Source organism: Equus przewalskii, chromosome 14 (genome assembly GCF_037783145.1).
Source record: "Equus przewalskii isolate Varuska chromosome 14, EquPr2, whole genome shotgun sequence".
In the NCBI taxonomy this organism is placed as follows: Eukaryota; Metazoa; Chordata; class Mammalia; order Perissodactyla; family Equidae; genus Equus; species Equus przewalskii.
This window is the reverse complement of record NC_091844.1, coordinates 17,535,433-17,555,860: the sequence shown is the minus strand read 5'-3', so window position 1 is coordinate 17,555,860 and position 20,428 is coordinate 17,535,433. Positions and strand designations below refer to the sequence as shown.

General features: G+C 40.9%; 1 protein-coding gene across 1 annotated transcript in view; it reads right to left on the bottom strand.

Annotated features, from left to right (window-relative positions):
* CHMP3 (charged multivesicular body protein 3) overlaps positions 1-20,428 on the bottom strand; it is a 67,921-nt gene that overhangs the window by 1,833 nt on the left and 45,660 nt on the right. The window contains 2 exon segments of the mRNA XM_070573697.1: positions 3,201-3,322; positions 17,520-17,699. Of these exon segments, the coding sequence (XP_070429798.1) occupies positions 3,201-3,322; positions 17,520-17,699 (302 nt within the window).

The following is a 20,428-nucleotide window of genomic DNA, read 5'->3' as shown; positions in this document are numbered from 1 at the left end:
TCTGCTCCCAACAGACAGCTCTATGGGTCCAGCACCAGCCGAGCTCCTGTGTCTCCAATCCAGTCCGCTGTTTCGAGGGCTAACACACGAGACAGTTGGCCGCAGGAAGCACTGCATGCTGTCTGTCCTCTCTGCAGAAAGGCCAAAGGCCAAAGGGAAACTGCTCTCCGAAGTTAGCACCAAGGTTGGAGGGGGCCTTAGCAGCAGAGCTTCACAAAGTGACTCAGACCCTAAAGGCACTTGGGGAACAACCTGCTGACAGATGAGAGGACGTCCTGAGCTGTCTGGTGAAGCATCTGCCCTGACATTGCAAATATAATCTGTGAGTGCAGGAGGTGAAACACAGTGTGAAAACTGGCTGGAGTCATAGCAGATACTCTAACAACAAACACCAAGAACATGGTGAGGGCTCCCCAGAATCCCAGAGAGACCTGATGAGTACTTCAGAGCTCCAGGTACAGCTGCTGGCACCGGGTCAGTCCATTGGGTCTGGCAAGGATTGATCAATTCACCAAAGCCTGATCACCCACTCCCCAGAGAGATGGCCAGACAGCATTTCTGGACCCATCAACGTAATGCCCAGACTCTACTGCTTGCCCTGTGCTGGCAACCTGACCCAGCCAGTCATCCTCCTTTGTTCTCGGGGAGCAGGGCACCACTGTGGGGCACAAGAGAACCATTCCCTAACACGGGCCAACACAAGCAGACCCACAGTCTTCCCTGCTGAACAGCGTCCTCAGCTCCCAGATAAAGCACTACTGACTGGTTCTTTTGGTTTTGAAGCAAAAGGTCAGAACAGCCCCCTCCAATGTCAAAAAGAGGGCCGGTGGCATCCCTGGGCAGAAGAGGTGGGAAGGGGCTGACGGAAAGCCTGGGGTCAGGCCTCTGAGAAGCTGCCAGAGAAAAATCTGACTGCTTTGTCCCTGTGAGAACTGAGCCCCGTGCTTTGTCCCTCGACACTCCACTGATCTAAGGAGCAGGTCGAGGCTCCCTGCTCTCAGCCAGGGCACAACTCTCACTGGCCGTGCTGATGAGAGCAGGTTGAGAGCCAGCCCGTCTCCTGCCAGACCATATGAGTGACTCCTAATGACGTGAATCTAGCTAGTATCATATTGTGCCCATTCACAGACCCTTTCCTCAACCCAAGTGAACAAATAATCAAATTCACCTTCCTGGTCACACAGGTGGAGCCTCTGGCCTGAGGACATCATCTTAGTGCTGGAGGCTACTGTACAAGAGGTTCAATGCATACTCCCTAACTGGTTAAAAGAGTCTACCAGGATCCTGATTGTTAACAGCCCTCCACATCCTGGAGGGAGAAGGTGCCATTCATTCACTCATTCATTCAATCAATCAATCAGCTGGTAACCATTCATCAAATGCCTGCTCTGTGCCACACCACAGGCCAGGGTCTGGGGACAACGGGAGTGACTAAGATCACATCCCTGCCTTTGAGGAGCTGGGCCCCCGTCAGAGGCTTCAGTCTGTACCTGAGGAGGCATCCTCGGCTGAATTCAGTAAATGTTTACTATCTACTACATGCAAGTCGTCCTCCAAATCTCTATTACTTTCAGGATTCGGAAACCATTGTGGAAAAGATCCCAGATTGCAACAAAGACATCCCCTTTCAGATCCTGGTGGTTCCAGGAGTTAGAATGAGCAGGCCTGAAGTCACTCGAAGAATTACCTGTTATCCAGTTCTACATGGACAGCCACTACAACTTGGGGGATGAGACATCCACACACCACTTTTTTCTTTTTGGTGAGGAAGATTGGCCCTGACCTAACATCTGTGCCAATCTTACTCTATTTTTCTGCCTGTGGGATGCCGCCTCAGCATGGCTTGATGAGTGGTGTGTATATCCATGCCTGGGATCTGAACCCATGAAGCCCAGGCTGCTGAAGTGGACTGTGCAAACCTAACCACTATGCCACTGGGCTGGCCCACACACACCACTTTTAAAGGACACACCCTCCTGACGTGGTTCCCTCCTTAGTACTACTGCCCAAAGATTTCTCACTCCAAAGACCTGGGCTTTTTACGTTGCCTTCCTTTTCCATCAATCTTCTCCAGTTCCTCGCAGCAATGCCGTAGAACTCCATATATAATTCAAGTTCATAAATGAAATTCTTTAGGAGGACGGGAAGTAATTTCTATGCATGAGCTATAAACAAGAATTTCAGGTGTACAATCTTGGCTCTCAGGCCACAGGTTCAAAGCACGAACCAGCACCAGAATGAGGCACTTCCTGTCACCATTTCCTCTGAGGCAGCTCTGGCAGTAAGGTCAGACATCTGTGCCCCAACCCCAGATCTGTCACTTACTACCAAGGTCACTTAGGTAAGTTACCTGGTAACTTGAAGACTCAGCTTCCTGCTGTGTAAAATGGGAGAAAAAAATAGCTACCTCACAGGGTCGCTGGGCCAGTGTGTGTGATGCACCACCGGCTGGCAGGGGGCTCAATGACAACGCCCTCAGGAGCCCTGACCCTGTCTGAAGGCCACCGTATAGGTCCTTGCCAGGCCCTGATCCTGGGAGTGGCAAGTATTTATTGCTTTTTATTTGGTTCTCAGTCTCTCCTTTTTAGTCTCAAATAGGGGTCAGCAAACTACAGCCCACAGGCCAAATCTGGCCCACTGTCCATTTCTGTAACTAAAGTTTTACTGGAACACAGTCATGCTCAGTTTTTTACATATTATCTATAGCCGCTTTTACACTAAAGAGCAAAGTTGAGCAGTTACAACAGAAATGTGCAGCCCACAAAATGTAAAATACGTTTACTATTGGGCCCTTTACAGAAAATATTTGCCAATCCCCGGTCTAGAACGAGAGCCCTCGCCAGCTTCACTAACACTGCCCTGGAGCAGTTGGAGGGACCTGGGTTTTTCTGTTTCCTGCTCATGTCAGAGCCTGTAAACCCTCCTAGCTCCCCGAATCCTGAACAGGTGCTCCCTGGATCCCCCACCTTTCCTAGGGCTCTGGATCTACTTTCGCTTCTTCTAAGGAACACTCTGGCAATCTGACCCAGCCTCTGCCAAGCTCAGCTCAGATGAGTTCAACCAGTGTTAAAAGCTGCTCCTCTGTCCTCAGAATCATTTCTGTCTGGCAAAAGTGGTCTGTCCATTCCTGTCCACCCCTAGCCCCAGTCCCTAAGGTGACTCTCAGTGGTCTGGAAGGAGACAGGGGAGCCCTAGGTCACCTTCATCATCTCTTTGGATAGCTCCCGCATGGTGGCCTGGATTTCTGGGATCTTCACAAGACTCTGCATGGCCTTCATCACTTCTGTGCTCTTCTGCAGGGAACCAGCCACTCGCAAAACCGCTGAAAGGGAAAGATAACGGTTAGGATGCTCAACAGAAGATGACGCAGGATGGAATAGAGAGAGACAGCCAAATTACAAGCTATTCTAGTAAAAGGCAGCAGCAGTAGGTGGACTCCCAAGGCTATTTCTGTACCTACGGAATACATTACTGAGCTAGCTGACCAAGAGACTGATGTTTCTAAATTGTGTGTTACTTCGCCGACAATAGGTACAAACTGAGCACTCACAGCAACTAGCCAGCCTGGAGAGTGGCCTGAAGGCCTGCATCTGACCTTCAGCGAAGGCAGCCAGCTAGGAGTGACTGTGACACTCTGGGCACATCACACATGGGAACAACAGCCCTAGACCTTGCCGGGGCCACAACGGAAAACAGGAGGCTTTAGGCTCCCCAAGTAGAGCTCCCTATCCACCAGCTGATGGATGGCAGCTGTTCTGTGAGGAACCAGCCACTGGTCTTGAGGAAATGAGAGAAATCAGGATAAGATGTAGTGAGTTTGCGTGTGTGTCAGCGTAAGGTGGTCACAGTTGCTTGCTACAGAAAAATTCTCTGTAGTCTGAGATCATATACATGCTATATTCTCTATAAGAAATCACCGTAGTAGCAACGATCATTTCCCCCCCAAAGTCTTTAACATGTCAAAATAAAAAGTTGGCAACCCCTCAAATCTGTTTTGGAATTTCCTGACACTTGAAAGTTCTGAGAACTGCTCTACATCAAGCTGTTCACCAAAACCGGCACGCAGACCTCCCCAAGCACTGCAGTGCCCCTCCGCCAGGAGTCCCTGCAAACTGACCTCCCTTCGAATCCAGACGCTAGGAAGCTTTCTCATCTACGGGAAAACAAGAATGCCCGGGAAATGCCTAGTGACACACACAGCATTTGTGATCTTTCTAAAGGAGTAAGGAAGTTTGCTAGTTGCAGAGAATGCTTCATTCCCCTTAACTTTGGAATGGGAAAGTAAAATAGTTACCTATTTATTAAGATTAATATAATTATAGAGGAAGTGTCAAGAATCTATATGGCTGAAATAAGCAATAAATTATATGTGCCATTATAATGATATAAAAAAGACAGAAATTCTAAAACGTTAATGTTACTACTGACTATTGTAAAAAGGTAAGTGATGGGAAGAAGAGAAGGGTAAAAATAAAGCAAATTCCCCATAATTCTCTTTGAATGATAGAAGTTTGATGTCTACATGGGTCTACATGGGTCTACATAGGCCCATGTTTTATCCTAATTTGCATGTTGAGTCCGTATCCCAGAGAGAGTGCCCGAACATGACGTGTTCAATAAACATTTTTTGAGCTGAATTAGTAAAAACAAGAAAAAAGATGTGAGACAGAGAAAAAAACATGGTGTGACAAGCATCAAGTTAAATACTGAAAAATTTGTATTTTGACAAAGGTATTTCTGATTGTCGAAACAAGAAAAGGAAGAGTCAATACAGTGGGGAAAAGAGGAAACAAAAATGAACTTAGAAATAAAACTAATTCCAAAAAGATTTAACTTGATAACTAATCAGAGAGGATTGGGGAAGAGGATTTTTAAAAAGCCAAAATAAATGTATGTTGTACACTGGAAACTCAAAACAAAGACGGTACATTTATAGAGAGGAAAATAAAAGACTACACTAAAATGTATTTTCTATGTTCCACAAGGAAAGAAGCATGTATGGCAGATAAAAATTATTTTATAATAAAAAATAGTCCACCCCTACAAGAGAATGAGAAGACAAGGCAAAAGCTGGAAGAAAATATTTGCAAAACACATATCTGATACTATTATCCAAAGTATACAAAGAACTCTTAAAACTCAACAATAAGAAAATGAACAATCCAATTAAAAATGGACAAAAGATCTAAATAGAAACCTCACCAAAGAAGATATACAGATGGCAATAAAGCTCATGAAAAGATGTTCAACATCATATGTCATTAGGCGATTGAAAATTAAAGCAATGAGATACCACTGTACATCTATTAGAATGGTCAAAACCTAAAACACAGACAACATGAAATGCCGGTGAGGAGGTGCAGCGACAGGAACTCTCCTTCATTCCTGGTGGGAAAGCAAAATGCTACAGCCACTTTGGAAGACAGTTTGGCAGTTTCTTACAAAACTAGACATACTCTTACCATGTGATCCAGCAACTGTGCTCCTTCGTATTTACCCAAATGAGTTGAAACATATGTCCACACAAATACCTGCACACAGATGTTTATAGAAGCTTTATTCATAATTGCCAAAACTTGGAAGCAACCAAGATGTTGCTTTCAAGTGAACAATGATAATGGATAAAGTGTGGTACATCCAGTTAATGGAATATTATTCAGCACTATAAAGAAAGGAGCTATCAGGCCATGAAAAGAAACAGAGGAAATGTACATGTGTATTACTAAGTGAAAGAAGCCAATCTGAAAGGCCCACATACCGTATGATTCCAACTATAGGACATTCTGGAAAAGGCAAAACTATGGAGACACTAAAAAGACCAGTGGTTGTCAGGGGTTGGCGGGGGGAGGGATGAATAAGCAGAGTATAGAAGATTTTTAGCTATGTATATTTTACGATAAAAAAGAATCTCCAAGATAAAAAGGTTAAAATTCTACAGAAAATGTTAATGTTAGCATTACAAAAACTGGCTGACATTTAAAATGAGAAAGAACAAAGTCACACAGAGGATGATGAAATAAAATGAGCAGTGTTTCACGGTTACAGCTCTGTCTGCTAAGCCCCTCCCCAGCCCACCCCTGGGCCTTTCTGCAGCTCTTCCGGTCTCCCAGGCTCCCTCCCGCTGAAGGGCCCTGGCACTCATCCCTCCCTCGGGTGCACTGCAGGCCCCGCTGACAGCTCTATACGGTGGGGACACAATGGGCAGATTTGTTTTTTTATATGGTACCCTTCACGGATTTGCATGTCATCCTTGTGCAGGGACCACGCTAATCTTGGTCAGCTTCTCATTTTGGGACGTGTACTGCCCAAGATTTGATGTTGAGCACTAGATTTCTTTTGTATTTGGAGAGGAACTCATGATTTTATTCGCAGTGCCTAGCATTGTGCCTGACATGGCTGACATCAAATACTGGTTGAATAAACCAATGAATGAATTTAGAGAACAACAGAGAAAACTATCATGTTCAAATTGTATTAAAAAAATGCTAAACATACTAGTGTCTTAATAGCAAACAACATTGAGGTGGTTTTACAAAGACTCAGGTGCTCCTCCAGATAATGACATATTTAGTATTAGGTCAGAAGTGCATTTTTCCTTTTTTGTATTGACCATAAAAACTCCAGAATGTTTCTTTATAGAAATAAATAAAACAGTAACCAATTTCATATGGCAAAAGGAGAGGGAGGGTTTTCAACTAACAGAAACTAGTTCTTCCAAAATTTTCAAGTACAGACACAAAATGACTGCATACTTGTGTCAAAACCAGACCAACTGATCTAGGAAAAGAAACTAAAAAACAGAAATAAACATAAAAGTATTAATCTTATAGCAGATTATGTAGAGAATTTCGAACATACACAAAAAAGTAGAGAAGTGTTATTTCACCAAAGAGGAGATGTGGATGGCAAATAAGCACATGAAAAAACGACCTACTCATTAGCCATTAGGGAAATGCAAATTAAAACTACAATCAGACAGCCCATCAGAATGGCTAAAATAAAAAACAGTGATACTGCCAAATGTTACAAAGGATGCAGAAAAACTGGATCACTCACTGGCAGGTGGGAATTTAAAATAGTACCACCACTCTGGCCAACAGCTTGACAATTTCTTATACGCAACCATAAATTCTTCTCCTGGGCATTTATCACAGAGAAATGAAGACTATATTCAAGCAAAAACCTGTAAACTTTTATAGCGGCTTTATTCATAATAGCTGATAACTGGAGACAACCTGGAAGTTCTTCCACAGGTGAATGGTTAAACAAACTGGTATATCCACACCATGGAATACTACTCAGCAATAAAAAAGGAATGAACTAGTGATACAAGCAAAAACTGAGGTTAATTTCCAGAGAATTATGCTGAGTGAAAAAAAGCCAATCTCAAGAGGTTATATACTGTCTGATTCCATTTATATAACATTCTTGAAATAACAAAATTATAAAATGGAGAACAGATTAGTGGTTGCCAGAGATTAAGCAGGGAGTGGGGATGGAGGGAAGTGGGTGTAGTTATGAAAGTGCAAGATAAGGGATCCCTGTAGAGATGGAAACTGGAAACGTTCTGTAGCTTGACTCTATCAGTGCCAACAGCCTGGTTGTGATATTGCACTATAATTCTACAGGATGTTACCACTGGGGCAAAACGGGTAATGGGTACACAGAATTATCTGTATTATTTCTTACAACTGCATGTATGTGAATCTACAATTAGCACAAAACAAAAACCTTAATTTAAAAAAAACTCCTCAGAAAAGAGTATAAAAATCCTCAGAAAAGACTGTATTCCCATGCGGAGAATAAATGTAGCTTCGAGCCTCTCAACAGCAAAGGCACAAAGGTTAATAGGGTTCAGGGCTGTGGGACGCTCCCCGGCAGAGGCACACTGTTTCACCGGGAAAGATGTTTTTTTTCCAGCACTAGGTTCTAAGATAAATTTTGTACACAATCTTTGACTATACCAGTAATTAATCGTATAAAAGTAACAGAAATATTCTTTGTATGGCTGTTCCTTATCCATTAAAAATAAAAAGGAACACTATGAAAACACAGCTCAGAAAAGGCGTGTCTGTGGGAAGCAAAGCTAAAGGGGGTGAAAACGGCTTTCCGATGAGCTTGCTACAGGGATAAGCTTTACAACACTAGACGGACGACTGTCTCGTGTCACTGTCGCTTAACGCCAATTCTGTGTTCTTACACCACACTTACAGCTGAGTAAAATAAGTATTCATGCGAATAACAACTAAAATTAAATATGAAACAAATGGAAACAATCAAATTGCTAGGAAGGAAGATGCTTTCACCCTTTAAAAAATTTCTTAATATTGTATTTTGTGTAAAGGAAAAATATTTCATTTGAAAAAGACAATTTGCTCTATGGAATTTGAATTTGTAAAAGTTATGAAGGGACACATTTAAAACCACTGAATAAACTGTGGACAATGCATAACACAGATACATGTTTATTTTAGAAGATTACTATTGTTCAGCAAGCCTTGAAGAAACTGAATTTTAATTTTGCACATGCTAGATCCCAGTTAAATATTAAATGCCAAATAAAGGGAAAAGTCTGTTCCTATTTGTTTATTTAAGGGCTTGGTCTTGTAGACCTGGGTAACAAATAACTGTCCATATATAATGACGTTCTGTTAGACTGAAAGAGCAAACTGCACGACAGTTTGGATGGAATGCTAACAGTCACAACTAGTGGACAAGAGGGCTGAGGCCAAGACAAGGGAACTGCTGGCCATATACTTTTTATTTCATATATTTCTGTAATTTTTTTTACAGTAAACCTACATAACTTTTAAATTAAAAATACTAAAAAATTATGGAAAATGTACGTGATTCAACATTGGTTTAAATTCCACAAACATTATGTTTCACATCAAAGATCTATTCTTTGCAAACTCACTTTCAAGTGCTCCAATCAAAGCAAGGAAGCAAAACAGAGCAACAGGCCAAAGAAGGAGACCACAGCAGGCCTGGGAGAGGCAGTGCCGGGCCTGGCCCTCCCAGCTTGTATTGCCTTTCTTGCTCCTCTAGACACTCTGCCCCAACCACCCAAGGGCACAGAGCTCATATTCAGTCCCTGCCACCAGGACCCCACTATGGCTCAGCACCCAGGTGCGACCCACCATTTTTCTCTTATCGTGGCAAAATATGCATAACATTAAATTCACTGTTTTAACCACTTTTAAGTGTACAGTTCAGAGGCCTTAAGTACATTCACATTGTTGTGCAACCATCACCACTATCCATCTTCAGAACTTTTTTCATCTTCCCAAACTGAAATTCTGTCCCCATTAACTCTTAACTTCCCATTCCCCACCCCCTCCAACTCCTAGCCACCACTGTTCTACTTTCTGTCTCTATAAATCTGACTACTTTAGGTACCTCACAGAAGCAGAATCATAGAGTATTTGTCCTTTTGTGAGAAGCATATTTCACTTAGCATAATGCCTTCAAAGTTCATCCATGTTGTAACGTGTCAGAACTTCCTTCCCCAGCATCCATTTATGATGAAACTTCTGAATAAAATGGGTATAGAAGGCAAGTACCTCAACATAATAAAGCCTATATATGACAAACCCACAGCTAACATCATACTCAATGGTGAAAAACTGAAAGCCATCCTCTGAGAACAGGAACCAGACAAGGATGCCCACTGTCACCACTCTTATTTAACTTCGTATGGGAAGTCCTAGCCAGAGCAATTAGGCAAGAAAAAGAAAGAAAAGGGATCCAAACTAGAAAGGAAGAACTAAAACTGTCACTATTTGCAGATGACATGATTTTATATACAGAAAACCCTAAAGAATCCACCAAATACTATTAGAAATAATAAACAAACACAGCAAAGTTGCAGGGTACAAAATCAACATACAAAAATCAGTTGCATTTCTATACACTAACACAACGAAATAGCAGAAATCAAAAACACAATCCCATTTACAATCACAACAATAAGAATAAAATACAGGAATTAATTTCTAGGAACAAATTTAACCAAAGAGGTAAAAGATCTATAAAGTGAAAACTATAAAACTTTGAAAGAAATAGAAGACACAAAGAAATGGAAAGCTATTCTGTGCTCACGGACTGGAAGAATAAGCATGGTTAAAATGTCCACACTTCCTAAAGCAATCTACAGATTCAACACAATCCCTATCAAAGTCCCACGAACATTTTTCATAGAAATAGAACAAAGAAAGCTAAAATTTACATGGAACAACAAAAGACCACAAACAGCCAAAGGAATCCTGAGAAAAAAGAACAAAGCTGGAAGTAGCACACTCCCTGATTTCACAACATACTACAAAGCTACAGTAACCAAAACAGCACAGTACTGGTACAAAAACAGACACACAGATCAATGGAACAGAAGCAAGAACCCAGAAATAAAGCCACACAACTACAGACAGCTAATTTCCAACAAGGGAGCCAAGAACATACAAACGGGGAAAGGAAAGTTTCTTCAATAAATGGTGTTGAGAAAACTGGACAGCCACATGCAAAGGAATGAAAGTAGACCACTATCTTACACCATATACAAAATTAACTCAAAATGGATTAAAGACTTGAATGTAAGACCTAAAACCATAAAACTCCTAGAAGAAAACATAGGCAGTACACTCTTTGACACTGGTCTTAGCAGTATCTTTTTGAATATCATGTCTACCTAGGCAAAGGAAACAAAAGAGAAAATAAATAAATGGGACTACATCAAACTAAAAAGGTTCTGCACAGCAAAGGAAACCACCAACAAAATGAAAAGACAGCCTACCAACTGGGAGAAGATATTTGCAAACCATATATCTGATAAGTGGTTAATATCCAAAATATATAAAGAACTTACACAACTCAACAACAACAAAAAACAAACAACCCAATTTAAAAATGGGCAAAGGATCTGAACAGACATTTTCCAAAGAAGATGTAAAGATGGCCAACAGGCACAGGAAAAGATTTTCAACATCACTAATTATTAGGGAAATGCAAATCAAAACTACAATGAAATATCACCTCATGCCCATCAGAATGGCTATTATTAAAAAAACAAGAAATAAGAATCTTTAGAGAGGATGTGGAGAAAAGGGAACCCTCATACACTGCTGGTGGAAATGTAAACTGGTGCAGCCACTATGGGAAACAGTATGGAGATTCCTCAAAAAATTAAGAATAGAACAACCCTATGATCCAACTATTCCACTTCTGAGTATTTATCTGAAGAACATGAAAACACTAATTCAAAAAATATTTGCACCCCTATGTTCACTGCAGCATTATTCACGATAGCCAAGACTTGGAAGCAACCTAAGTGCTCATCAATGGATGAAAAGAAAATGTGGCCTATATATACAATGGAATACTACTCAGCCATAAAAAAAAGATGAAATTTTGCCATTTGCAACAACATGGATGGACCTTGAGGGTATAATGCTAAGCCAAATAAGTCAGATAGAGAAAGACAAATACTATATATGATTTCATTCATAAGTGGAAGATAAAAACAACAACAAACAAACACATAGATATAGAGATTATATTGCTGATTACCAGGGGAAAGAGGAGGGGGAAGGGAGAAAGAAGTAAAAGGGCACATGTGTATGGTGACAAATGGTAATTAGTCTTTGGGTGGTGAACATGATGTAGCCTACATAGAAATCAAAATATAATGATGTACACCTGAAATTTATAGAATGTCATAAACCAATGTTACTGCAATAAAAATTAAGTAAATAATTTCCTTCCTTTTTAAGGCTGAATTACATTCCACTGTGTATATCCACTGTGTACCACATTTTGCTTACCCATTCAGCCTTCAATGGACACTGAATTGCCTTTACCTTCTGCCTACTGTGAATAATGCTGCTATGAACACGAATGTACAAACATCTGTTTGAGTCCCTGATTCCAATTCTCTGGGTGTATACCTAGAAGTGGAATTGCTGAATCATGAGATAATTCTATTTCCTGCCTCACCTTTGAACCTCTCTCTTAACTTTCTCCCCCAATTAAACTCATCATCTGTCTTATTTTGCAAGAAGCTGCTGTCAGAAAGCTATCACTTGGAAAGCATCTATTCATGACAATGTATTAATAGCCGACAAGACTTAACATATTACCCTTTGCAGGGACATCTGCATTTTAACAGAGGAACACCTTAAGGAAAAGAAATGACTTCATCAAATGGTGGCTTTTCAGAGCAGCAACACACTAGGGGTAGGAGGGGGCTATCCAAGGGCAAAATGGACAAAGACCTCTTGGGAACTCTCATTACAGTATTTCTAGTATTCTCTTTTCTCACTCCCGAAAGGGAGACTCCTCCCTCCTGCTCTTTCCCGGGTTCTAGCCTCAGTTCCCTTCTCTGCTGTATTTAATTTGCCAACAAGCAATATCCTACTTTAAACCCTCTCAACAACCCTCCCTGGGGAGTCCTCTCACCAGGCATTGTGCTTAGTGCTGGGGAAGCAGGTTGATCCTACAGAGCTAGACTGGAGCCCCAAATAGACTCTCCTATCTCTCAGGCCCATTCCTTTCCCTCCGTTTCCAATGTCTTTTAATGGCCCTGCAGTCATTCCAGGTTCAAGAGCTTGGAGCATCTCAGGCTTGTTTCTGTCCTCACCAAGTCCATTTACTCTGCATCCAGAACAGGTTCTTCATAGTGTCCTCTCTTCCACTCCATCCCACTGCACTAACCTATTCAGGCCCTGCCCATTACCTCTCAGGTCCCACTGCCTCCCATCTCGCCTCATCAGTCCCTCCCTGCTCCTGTATTCTGTGCTTACAGCGTGCCAAGGCTCTCCACTGCCTACGAAACCAAATTACAGTTCCTCAGCTTAACTCCCAAAACTCTGACTCCAAATTAGCTCTCTAGCTTTACCGCCCACTGCTCCCCTTAGTGCATTCTTGTCAAACTGAACCAAGTGCTGTTTGTTGAACCCAGTCTGAAATATTTCATCTGAGCCTTCGTGCACCCTAATGCCTCTATTCAGATGCCTCCTTGATTCTCCCCAAAGTACTTTTCCTCTGAACTCCCACTGCAGTTTATCTGCACCATCACTGCAGCAGGTCTCAACCTGAACTTGTCTCTGAAAACCCTTGCTCTCCTAACAGTGTACTGTCGTCTTCACCTCCCTGCTCATCGTCTCTGGCCATCCCTCCCCCTTGCTCTCAGGTATCCCAACCTCCTAGAACTTCCTTCAGTGTTTTGAGCACACAGTTCCTTTTGGTCCCAGGGCCTTCACACATACTGCCTGGCACTCTGGTTGGAATACTCCTTCCCACACACATGCACACTCACACACAACTGCTCATCCTCCCCTCAGACATCATCAGTGCCTGAAAGGAGTTATCCTTGACTACCTTTCTCTTTCTTTTTTTCTTCTCCCCAAAGCCCCAGTGCATGGTTGCATATCCTAATTGTAAGTCCTTCTACGTGAGCCACTGCCACAGCATGGCAACTGACAGACGAGGAGTGTGGTTCTGCAACCAGGAAACTAACCCAGGCTGCTGAAGCAGTGAGGACACCGAAATTTAACCACCAGGCCATCAGGGCTGGCTCTGCATTTCTTTTTTACAATCTCCTGTTGCTTATCACAGTTTGCAATTATAAATATCCATTTATTTATTAAATTTATTATTTTTATTAAATTTATCCACTTATTTGCTTTTCACCCCATACCTGGAGGGTGATGACTGTGCTTGCAACGTTCACTATTTTATCTTCAGCGCCCAACAATATATCTGGCACATAATGGGGACTAAAAGAATGGATTTATTAAATGAATTCTCATTTTGCTCTTTGTAGCTTAGTCTACCTGCCTGGTAAGACTGGGGAAGGTCCTCATGAAGCCTACACATTATTAATCCAGCCTCCGCCCTCTCTCCTTCCCTCTCTCCCTGCTTTCCTCTCTCGCCTTCTTTCTTAAAAAAGAGGAGAGAGAGAGGGAAGAAGTGGGTGGTGAGGAGAAGGAGCTCGGAGAAACAGTGTAAGAAACAAGAAAACTTCAAAAAGAAGACTATGTCAATAAGGAACAAATTTATTCCTGAAATAAGAACAGGATGATTTTTTTTAAAAAGAACTATCAGAGAACTCTCCTGGAAATGAAAATTAAGATAGCCAAAAAAAAGAATTAAAGAGGAAAAACAGAAAATAAAGCTGAGGAAATTTCTCAAGAAATAGTACACAAAGACAAAATCAATGACGACAACGACAATAATATGTAAAACCTATATCATAGCAATTACCATGTGCCAGGCACTGAATTAAGCCTCACAACTATCCTGTGAGGAACGTACTATAAATACTTTCAAAATGGAAAATGGGAAAGAACAGGAAATTAAAGAATCAGTCTGGGAAATCTGACAGCTGACTAAAATCTTTTACTTTCAGAAAGAAACAGAAAAATACAGTGGAAAGGAAATGATCACATGAAAACACCCAGGAACTAAAGGTCCAGGGAATACAGGGAATAGAACCCTTGTCTTTTAGAAATCCATGTGGAAATATTTACAGGTGCAATTATATGATATCTTGGATTCCCAGGGGAAAATATGGGGAGTAGGTGGAGATATAGAGGAAGTAAGACCAGCCATGATTTTTTGTATGGGCATGTGAATTTTGACATACTCACTAAGACATGAGTGGAGATGCCAACTGCACACTAGGTGATAAAGTCAGGCCTGAAGATAAAAATTTGGAAATCACTGGCATTTAAATGCATGAGGTTAGATGAGATCACCTGGGGAGAGACAGCGAAGGTGGAAAAGAGCAGAGGATCTGGATAGGAGCCTCAGAGCACTTTAACATTTAAAGATCAAGCAGCAGATATTTCGCCTTTTAGTTGAGTTAAAGCCACAATATAATATATATTTGAAACAAAGAAAATACATTGTTAAGGATGTATATTTAAAGGATAACAGGCTATTAGCTGCAGTACATAAAAGAGCTTTTGTTATGTTTGCTAGTGAAAGTACATGCTACAGGAGAAGAGAATTGTCTCACGTAGATTAATGATTATTTGAGAACTATTAATAGCTTGAAAAGGTATTTTGGAGTCGGTACGCACGAAGAAAAGGTGAAGAGAGGAGAGTGATCAACTTCGATAGTTCCCAGAGAAATATAACAAGATAACCTTTCTCAAAATTAAGAAGTCTGACAAAGGGTGGTGAGAAGGTATGGAAAAAAGAACCCTCACTCGCTGCTGGTGGGAATATAAAACAGTAAAGCCTCTTTGGAAAGCAATTGTGCAATTCGAGCAAAATTTAAACCCAGCTATTTTTAACCCAGCAATTCCACTTCTGAGTATATAACTGTCCTAGAGAAACCTTTACACATGTGCAAAAGTGAAAAGACATTCACAGCAGCACTGTCAGTAACAGCAAAAATTGAAACAACCTAAATGTCCATCAATGGGGGAAGAGAAAAATAAACTGTCATGCATCCATCCAGTGATGAATACTATCCAGTAGTTAAAAAATATATTTTTTATGGGTATATTTCAAGCCCCAGTGATAAATGGGGGAAAAAAATGGAGGATGGTATATATAGTATAACAATATCATTTATACAAATTTTAAGATTCATAATAGTGGTTACCTCTGGGGAGTGAAAGAAGGAAATGGAATTGGGAAGGCACATTAAAGGAGCTCCAATCTTAGTAATGCTGTTTTATTTCCTTTATAATATAAAACCTGAGGCAAATATAACAAAATGTCAAACTATATTGGTTCTGGGTGATAGGTCCATAAACATCTACTATATTATCCCGCAATTGGGGGAAAAAAGAAGCTGCACATACAGTGCTTTATTCATAGGAGAAAAAAGGCAGACTAAGATACATGTTTTGAGATGTTGATTCGGTAAACGAAATACTGAAGACTTTTAAAATAAGCTTATCATGGTCAACCGAACAAGGATCTTTCCAGCATGTTGCAAAAACTGGGGGTATAAATACGAAACTTTCAATGCTGGCTGTAGAAGGCAAGAGTATTTACTTAAGCTCTCAACATGACAGTTAAGACAAGACTATTTCTTCATGGTACTGAACACCTGGCTTGTTCAAGAGGCATATATCGACATTATACATTCAGTATTTAAAGAGCCTAAATACATTACTCGAGGGCTGAAATGACACAGTTTTTAAAAGTTAAGGCATGGTACAGTTTGATTGTCGTATTTTTTTACTCTTTTCCAATTCATGATAATTTTCTTCAGTATCTGGAGAAAGAATCTGATGCTATATTCATTATTAGACATATTAAAAAACCAGATCCAAATGTTAAAATTGAACATAAAGAAATACCCTCAGAGCCAAATACAACCAAATAATGGATTAGGTACTCATTTGCCACCAGCCTCTAAACGGAAAGATTCAAGTCTTCTAAGCTTTGAGTGTGACGTACTCATCAATGTGGTATCTGACAGAGCTGAAAACATTCTTTAGTGAAAAATTTCTCTGTAATTTCTGAGTGTGTACTCAGTCTAAATATCTGACAGTCACTTGCTGCCATTCTCAAAGAACTATAATTCTGAGTTAGGACTTCTTCATTTAACAGAAATTAAGTAAGAAAAGCAGCCGACTGGATGTAAAATTTAACCTATGGCTCAAGCTGTCGCTGATGTGGAGACAGATGCCTGTGAAAGATCACAACCAGTATTACACTGGGAGCTGAAGGGAAACTATATTTATTTTAATGTTAAATATTATAATGGGTTTTAAAAAATTAAATTGATGGTTCACATGCATGCTGAATACCCACTCTGCAGTCTGCAGAGCCCTACGCTGTACGGCAGCAGGAGGTGGAGAGCCAGAGAAGCAGCAGAAAAGGTGGGGGGTAAAAGCTAAAGACAAACTCAGCCTGTTCCAAAATTCTGCCTGGGGCGGGGCCTAGGACAGAGGAAACGCTTCTTTCTCCTCCTCCAACACACAGGCCCACTTCCTGCTCCGTGACTCAATTCTCAGGTCGCTGTATAACACTGTTCACAAGAGGAAATATATCCTAAATTTTAAATACCGCAGGTTTATATGTAGATTTTGCCATTACTTCAACAACACTGGCAAAAGAAAACAGATAATGGTGGCGTAGTGGTTAAGTTCACCTCACTCTGCTTCAGCAGCCTAGGGTTTGCCAGTTCAGATCCTGGGTGTGGACCTAGCACCACTTGTCAAGCCATGCTGTCATGGCATCCAACAAAGAAGAGCGAGAAGGACCCACAACTAGGATTTACAACTGTGTGCTGGGGCTTTGAGGGAGGAAGATTAGTAACAGATGTTAGCTCAGGGCCAATCTTCCTCACCAAAAAAAAGAAGCAGCAGCAGCAGCAAATGAGTAACAATAAAATAATGATAGTAATAATTATATTTTGCATTTGTATAACACCCCAACTAAGACAATATAAAAAATAAAAACCAGAGCTGAAACTGTTCTTCCTATTCAAGGAAACTGGTGTTAATCATGGCGAGGGCACCAGCATTAACAAGGTGGCTGTAAGGTAAGGGCTGTCCTACCCAGCTGGTTCTTCATCCCCATGAGCACGGAGTTCATGTGGGCTTTGGAGGCATAGAGCTTGCTCACAGCCTTCCTTGACCGGATCAGCTCCTTGGCCAGAACCACGCAGACATCCTTCTGACCCTTCCTGGCAGCATCTCTCACAGAACGTTTCACTTTTTCTTCTTCTCTTTGGATATCTAAATTTAAACACGACACAAAAGACCAAAAAATTAAGGGTAAACCAGAAGATTTATTGGCATTCAAATACGTTCTTACTGCGACCTAAACGTGTCTATTAAATAGAAAAACAGGAGGCTATAAACAAAAATAAAATAATTAATGTGGTGAGTATTCATTATTTCCAGATACAACATAAAGTAATTTAAGAGTAAAAAGAAAAGTTAATCCTATTACACTAGACAAAATTTCAAAACTGCTTTTGTGAGCCCATTCTAACATTTGTTGGTACTGCTCAATACTGTAAACACATTCCAGAGCTGCTTTCAACCTTTAGTTATCGTGAATGATGCTGCTATGAACATGAGAGCATAAAGATCTCTTTGAGATCCTGCTTTCAAATCTTTTGTGTATCTACATATATTTCCACAGACTGGGTGGCTTAAACAACACAAATTTATTTCTCACAGTTCTGGAGGGTGGCAAGTCCAAGATCAAGATGCCAACAGTCAATTTTGTTCCTGGTGAGAATCCACTCCTGGTTGGCAGATGGATGGCTTCTTGCTGTAGCCCCACGTGCGCAAAAAAGAGATCATCTCTGGTGTTTCTTATAAGAGCACTAATCCCATTCATGAGGGCTACACGCGCATGACCTAAATATCTCCTAAAGGCCCCACCTCCAAATACCAACACACTGGGATTGGGACTTGAACATATGAAATTTGGGGGCACATAAACATTGTCGATGAAAATAATCCATAACTAATCTATAAATGAAAATTTGGGAGAGTTTATTCTGAGCTAAAATATGAGGACCATGGCCTGGGGCCTTTCTTCCCGAAGGAAGAAAGGGCACCGAAGAAGTGAGGTATACAGAGTGGTTATATACCCCCAAACAGGATGTTTCACATATGATTGAAATGTCCCTCCCACAATAGTCACAAGATTGCCCTTTCGGCACAGCACTTGATGGACACAGCAGGTAGTGGGTCTAGGCAAGTCTATTGTCTCGAGCTGGGTGGTCACAGGTGAGCACAGCAATCAGTTCCTAGCCTAAGGAAAGATGCTTAATCCTTAAGGAAATGCCAGCATTGGGAGGGGGAGGGAAGTTGCACCTTTAGCTCAAGGGCCTTTGTTCTTGCCATAGGGAATACCTAAAGCAGATATACAATGCATTCTGTGGGTTGCCTTTTTACTCTGTGTACTCTTTTTACTATGTCTTTTGATTCACAAAATTTTTAATTTTCATCAAGTCCAATTTGTCTATTATATTTTTTTGTTGCCTGTGGCTTTGGGGCCGTACCTAAGAAATCACTGCTGAATCCAACGTTGGGAAGTTATTATTTTGCTCTATGTTTTCTTCTAGGAGTTTCAGTTTTAGCTTTTACATTTAGGTTTTTGAGTTAATTTTTGTATATGGTTATTAGGTAAGGGTCCAAGCATTCTTTTAAATGTGGATATTCAGTTTTCTCAGCACATTTGTAGAAAAGACTTATCTTTTCCCCACTAAATGTTCTTGGCACAATTGTCTAAAATCATTTGATCATATAGATGAGGGTTTACTTCTGGGCTCCCTACTGTACTTCATTGGTCTTTATGACTATCTTCATACCAGTAGCACACTGGTTTTACTTCTACAGCTTTTTAGTAAGTTTCGAAATGAGGAAGTCTGAGTCCTCCAACTTTGTTCTTTTTCTACATTGTTTTGGCTCCTAGGGGTCCCTTGAGATACGATATAAATTTTAGGATGATTTTTCTATTTCTGCAAAAAACAAATCTTCGGGATTTGATAGGGACTGCATCAAATCTGTAGATCACACTGGGTGCTACTGACATCTTAAAATATTAAGTATTCCAATCTATGGACATGGGATGTCTTTCCATGTATTTATGTCTTTAATTTCTTTCAGCAATGTTTTGTAGTTTTCAGTGTACAAATCCTTCACCTCTTTGGTTAAGTTAATTCCTAAGTATTTTATTTTTCATGCTAGTGTAAGTGGGATTGTTTCTTCTTAATTTACTTTTCAGACTCTTAGGATATAGAAATAGAACAATTTTTCTGCATTTTGTATCCTGCTATTTCACTGAATTCATTTATTAGTTCTAAAAGTTTTGTTGTGGAAATTTAGGGTTTTATACACGTAAGAACGTATCATTGGGAAACATAATTTTACATCTTCTGTTCTAATCTGGATGCCTTTTATTTCTTTTACTTGATTAACTGCTCTGCAAGGGCTTCCAGTAGTACCATGTTCAAGAAAAGTGGCAAAAACAGGCATCCTTGTTTTGTTCCTGATCTTAGAGGAAAAGCTTTCAATCTTTCCCTTTTGAGTATAAGGTTTGCTGTGGGCTTTTCATATATGGCTTTTATTATGAAGTACTTTCATCCTATTCGTAGTTTGTTGAGTGCTTTTTATCATAAAACAGTGTTGAGGAGTGACGTCAGCAAAACGGCGGGTGAGCTGACCTGGGACTCTCTCCCCTCCAAACCACAACCAAAGAACTGGAACAACTGAATTTCAACCAATAACCCTAATACAGAGACCGCCAGAGACCTACAGCAGCAAGACAACGGAGGACAGAGAGGCTGCAGCTGGCTTCGGAGGAGCTGGAACAGGGTAAGAGAGAACTTTGCTCACTCCCCTAGAGACTGGGATCGCTGCCGTGCGTAGAGGAAGGAGTGGGGGAGAGGCCGCACATCTGGGGATCATCCAGGACTCCCACTGCCGGTACAGTGGAAACCCACTGA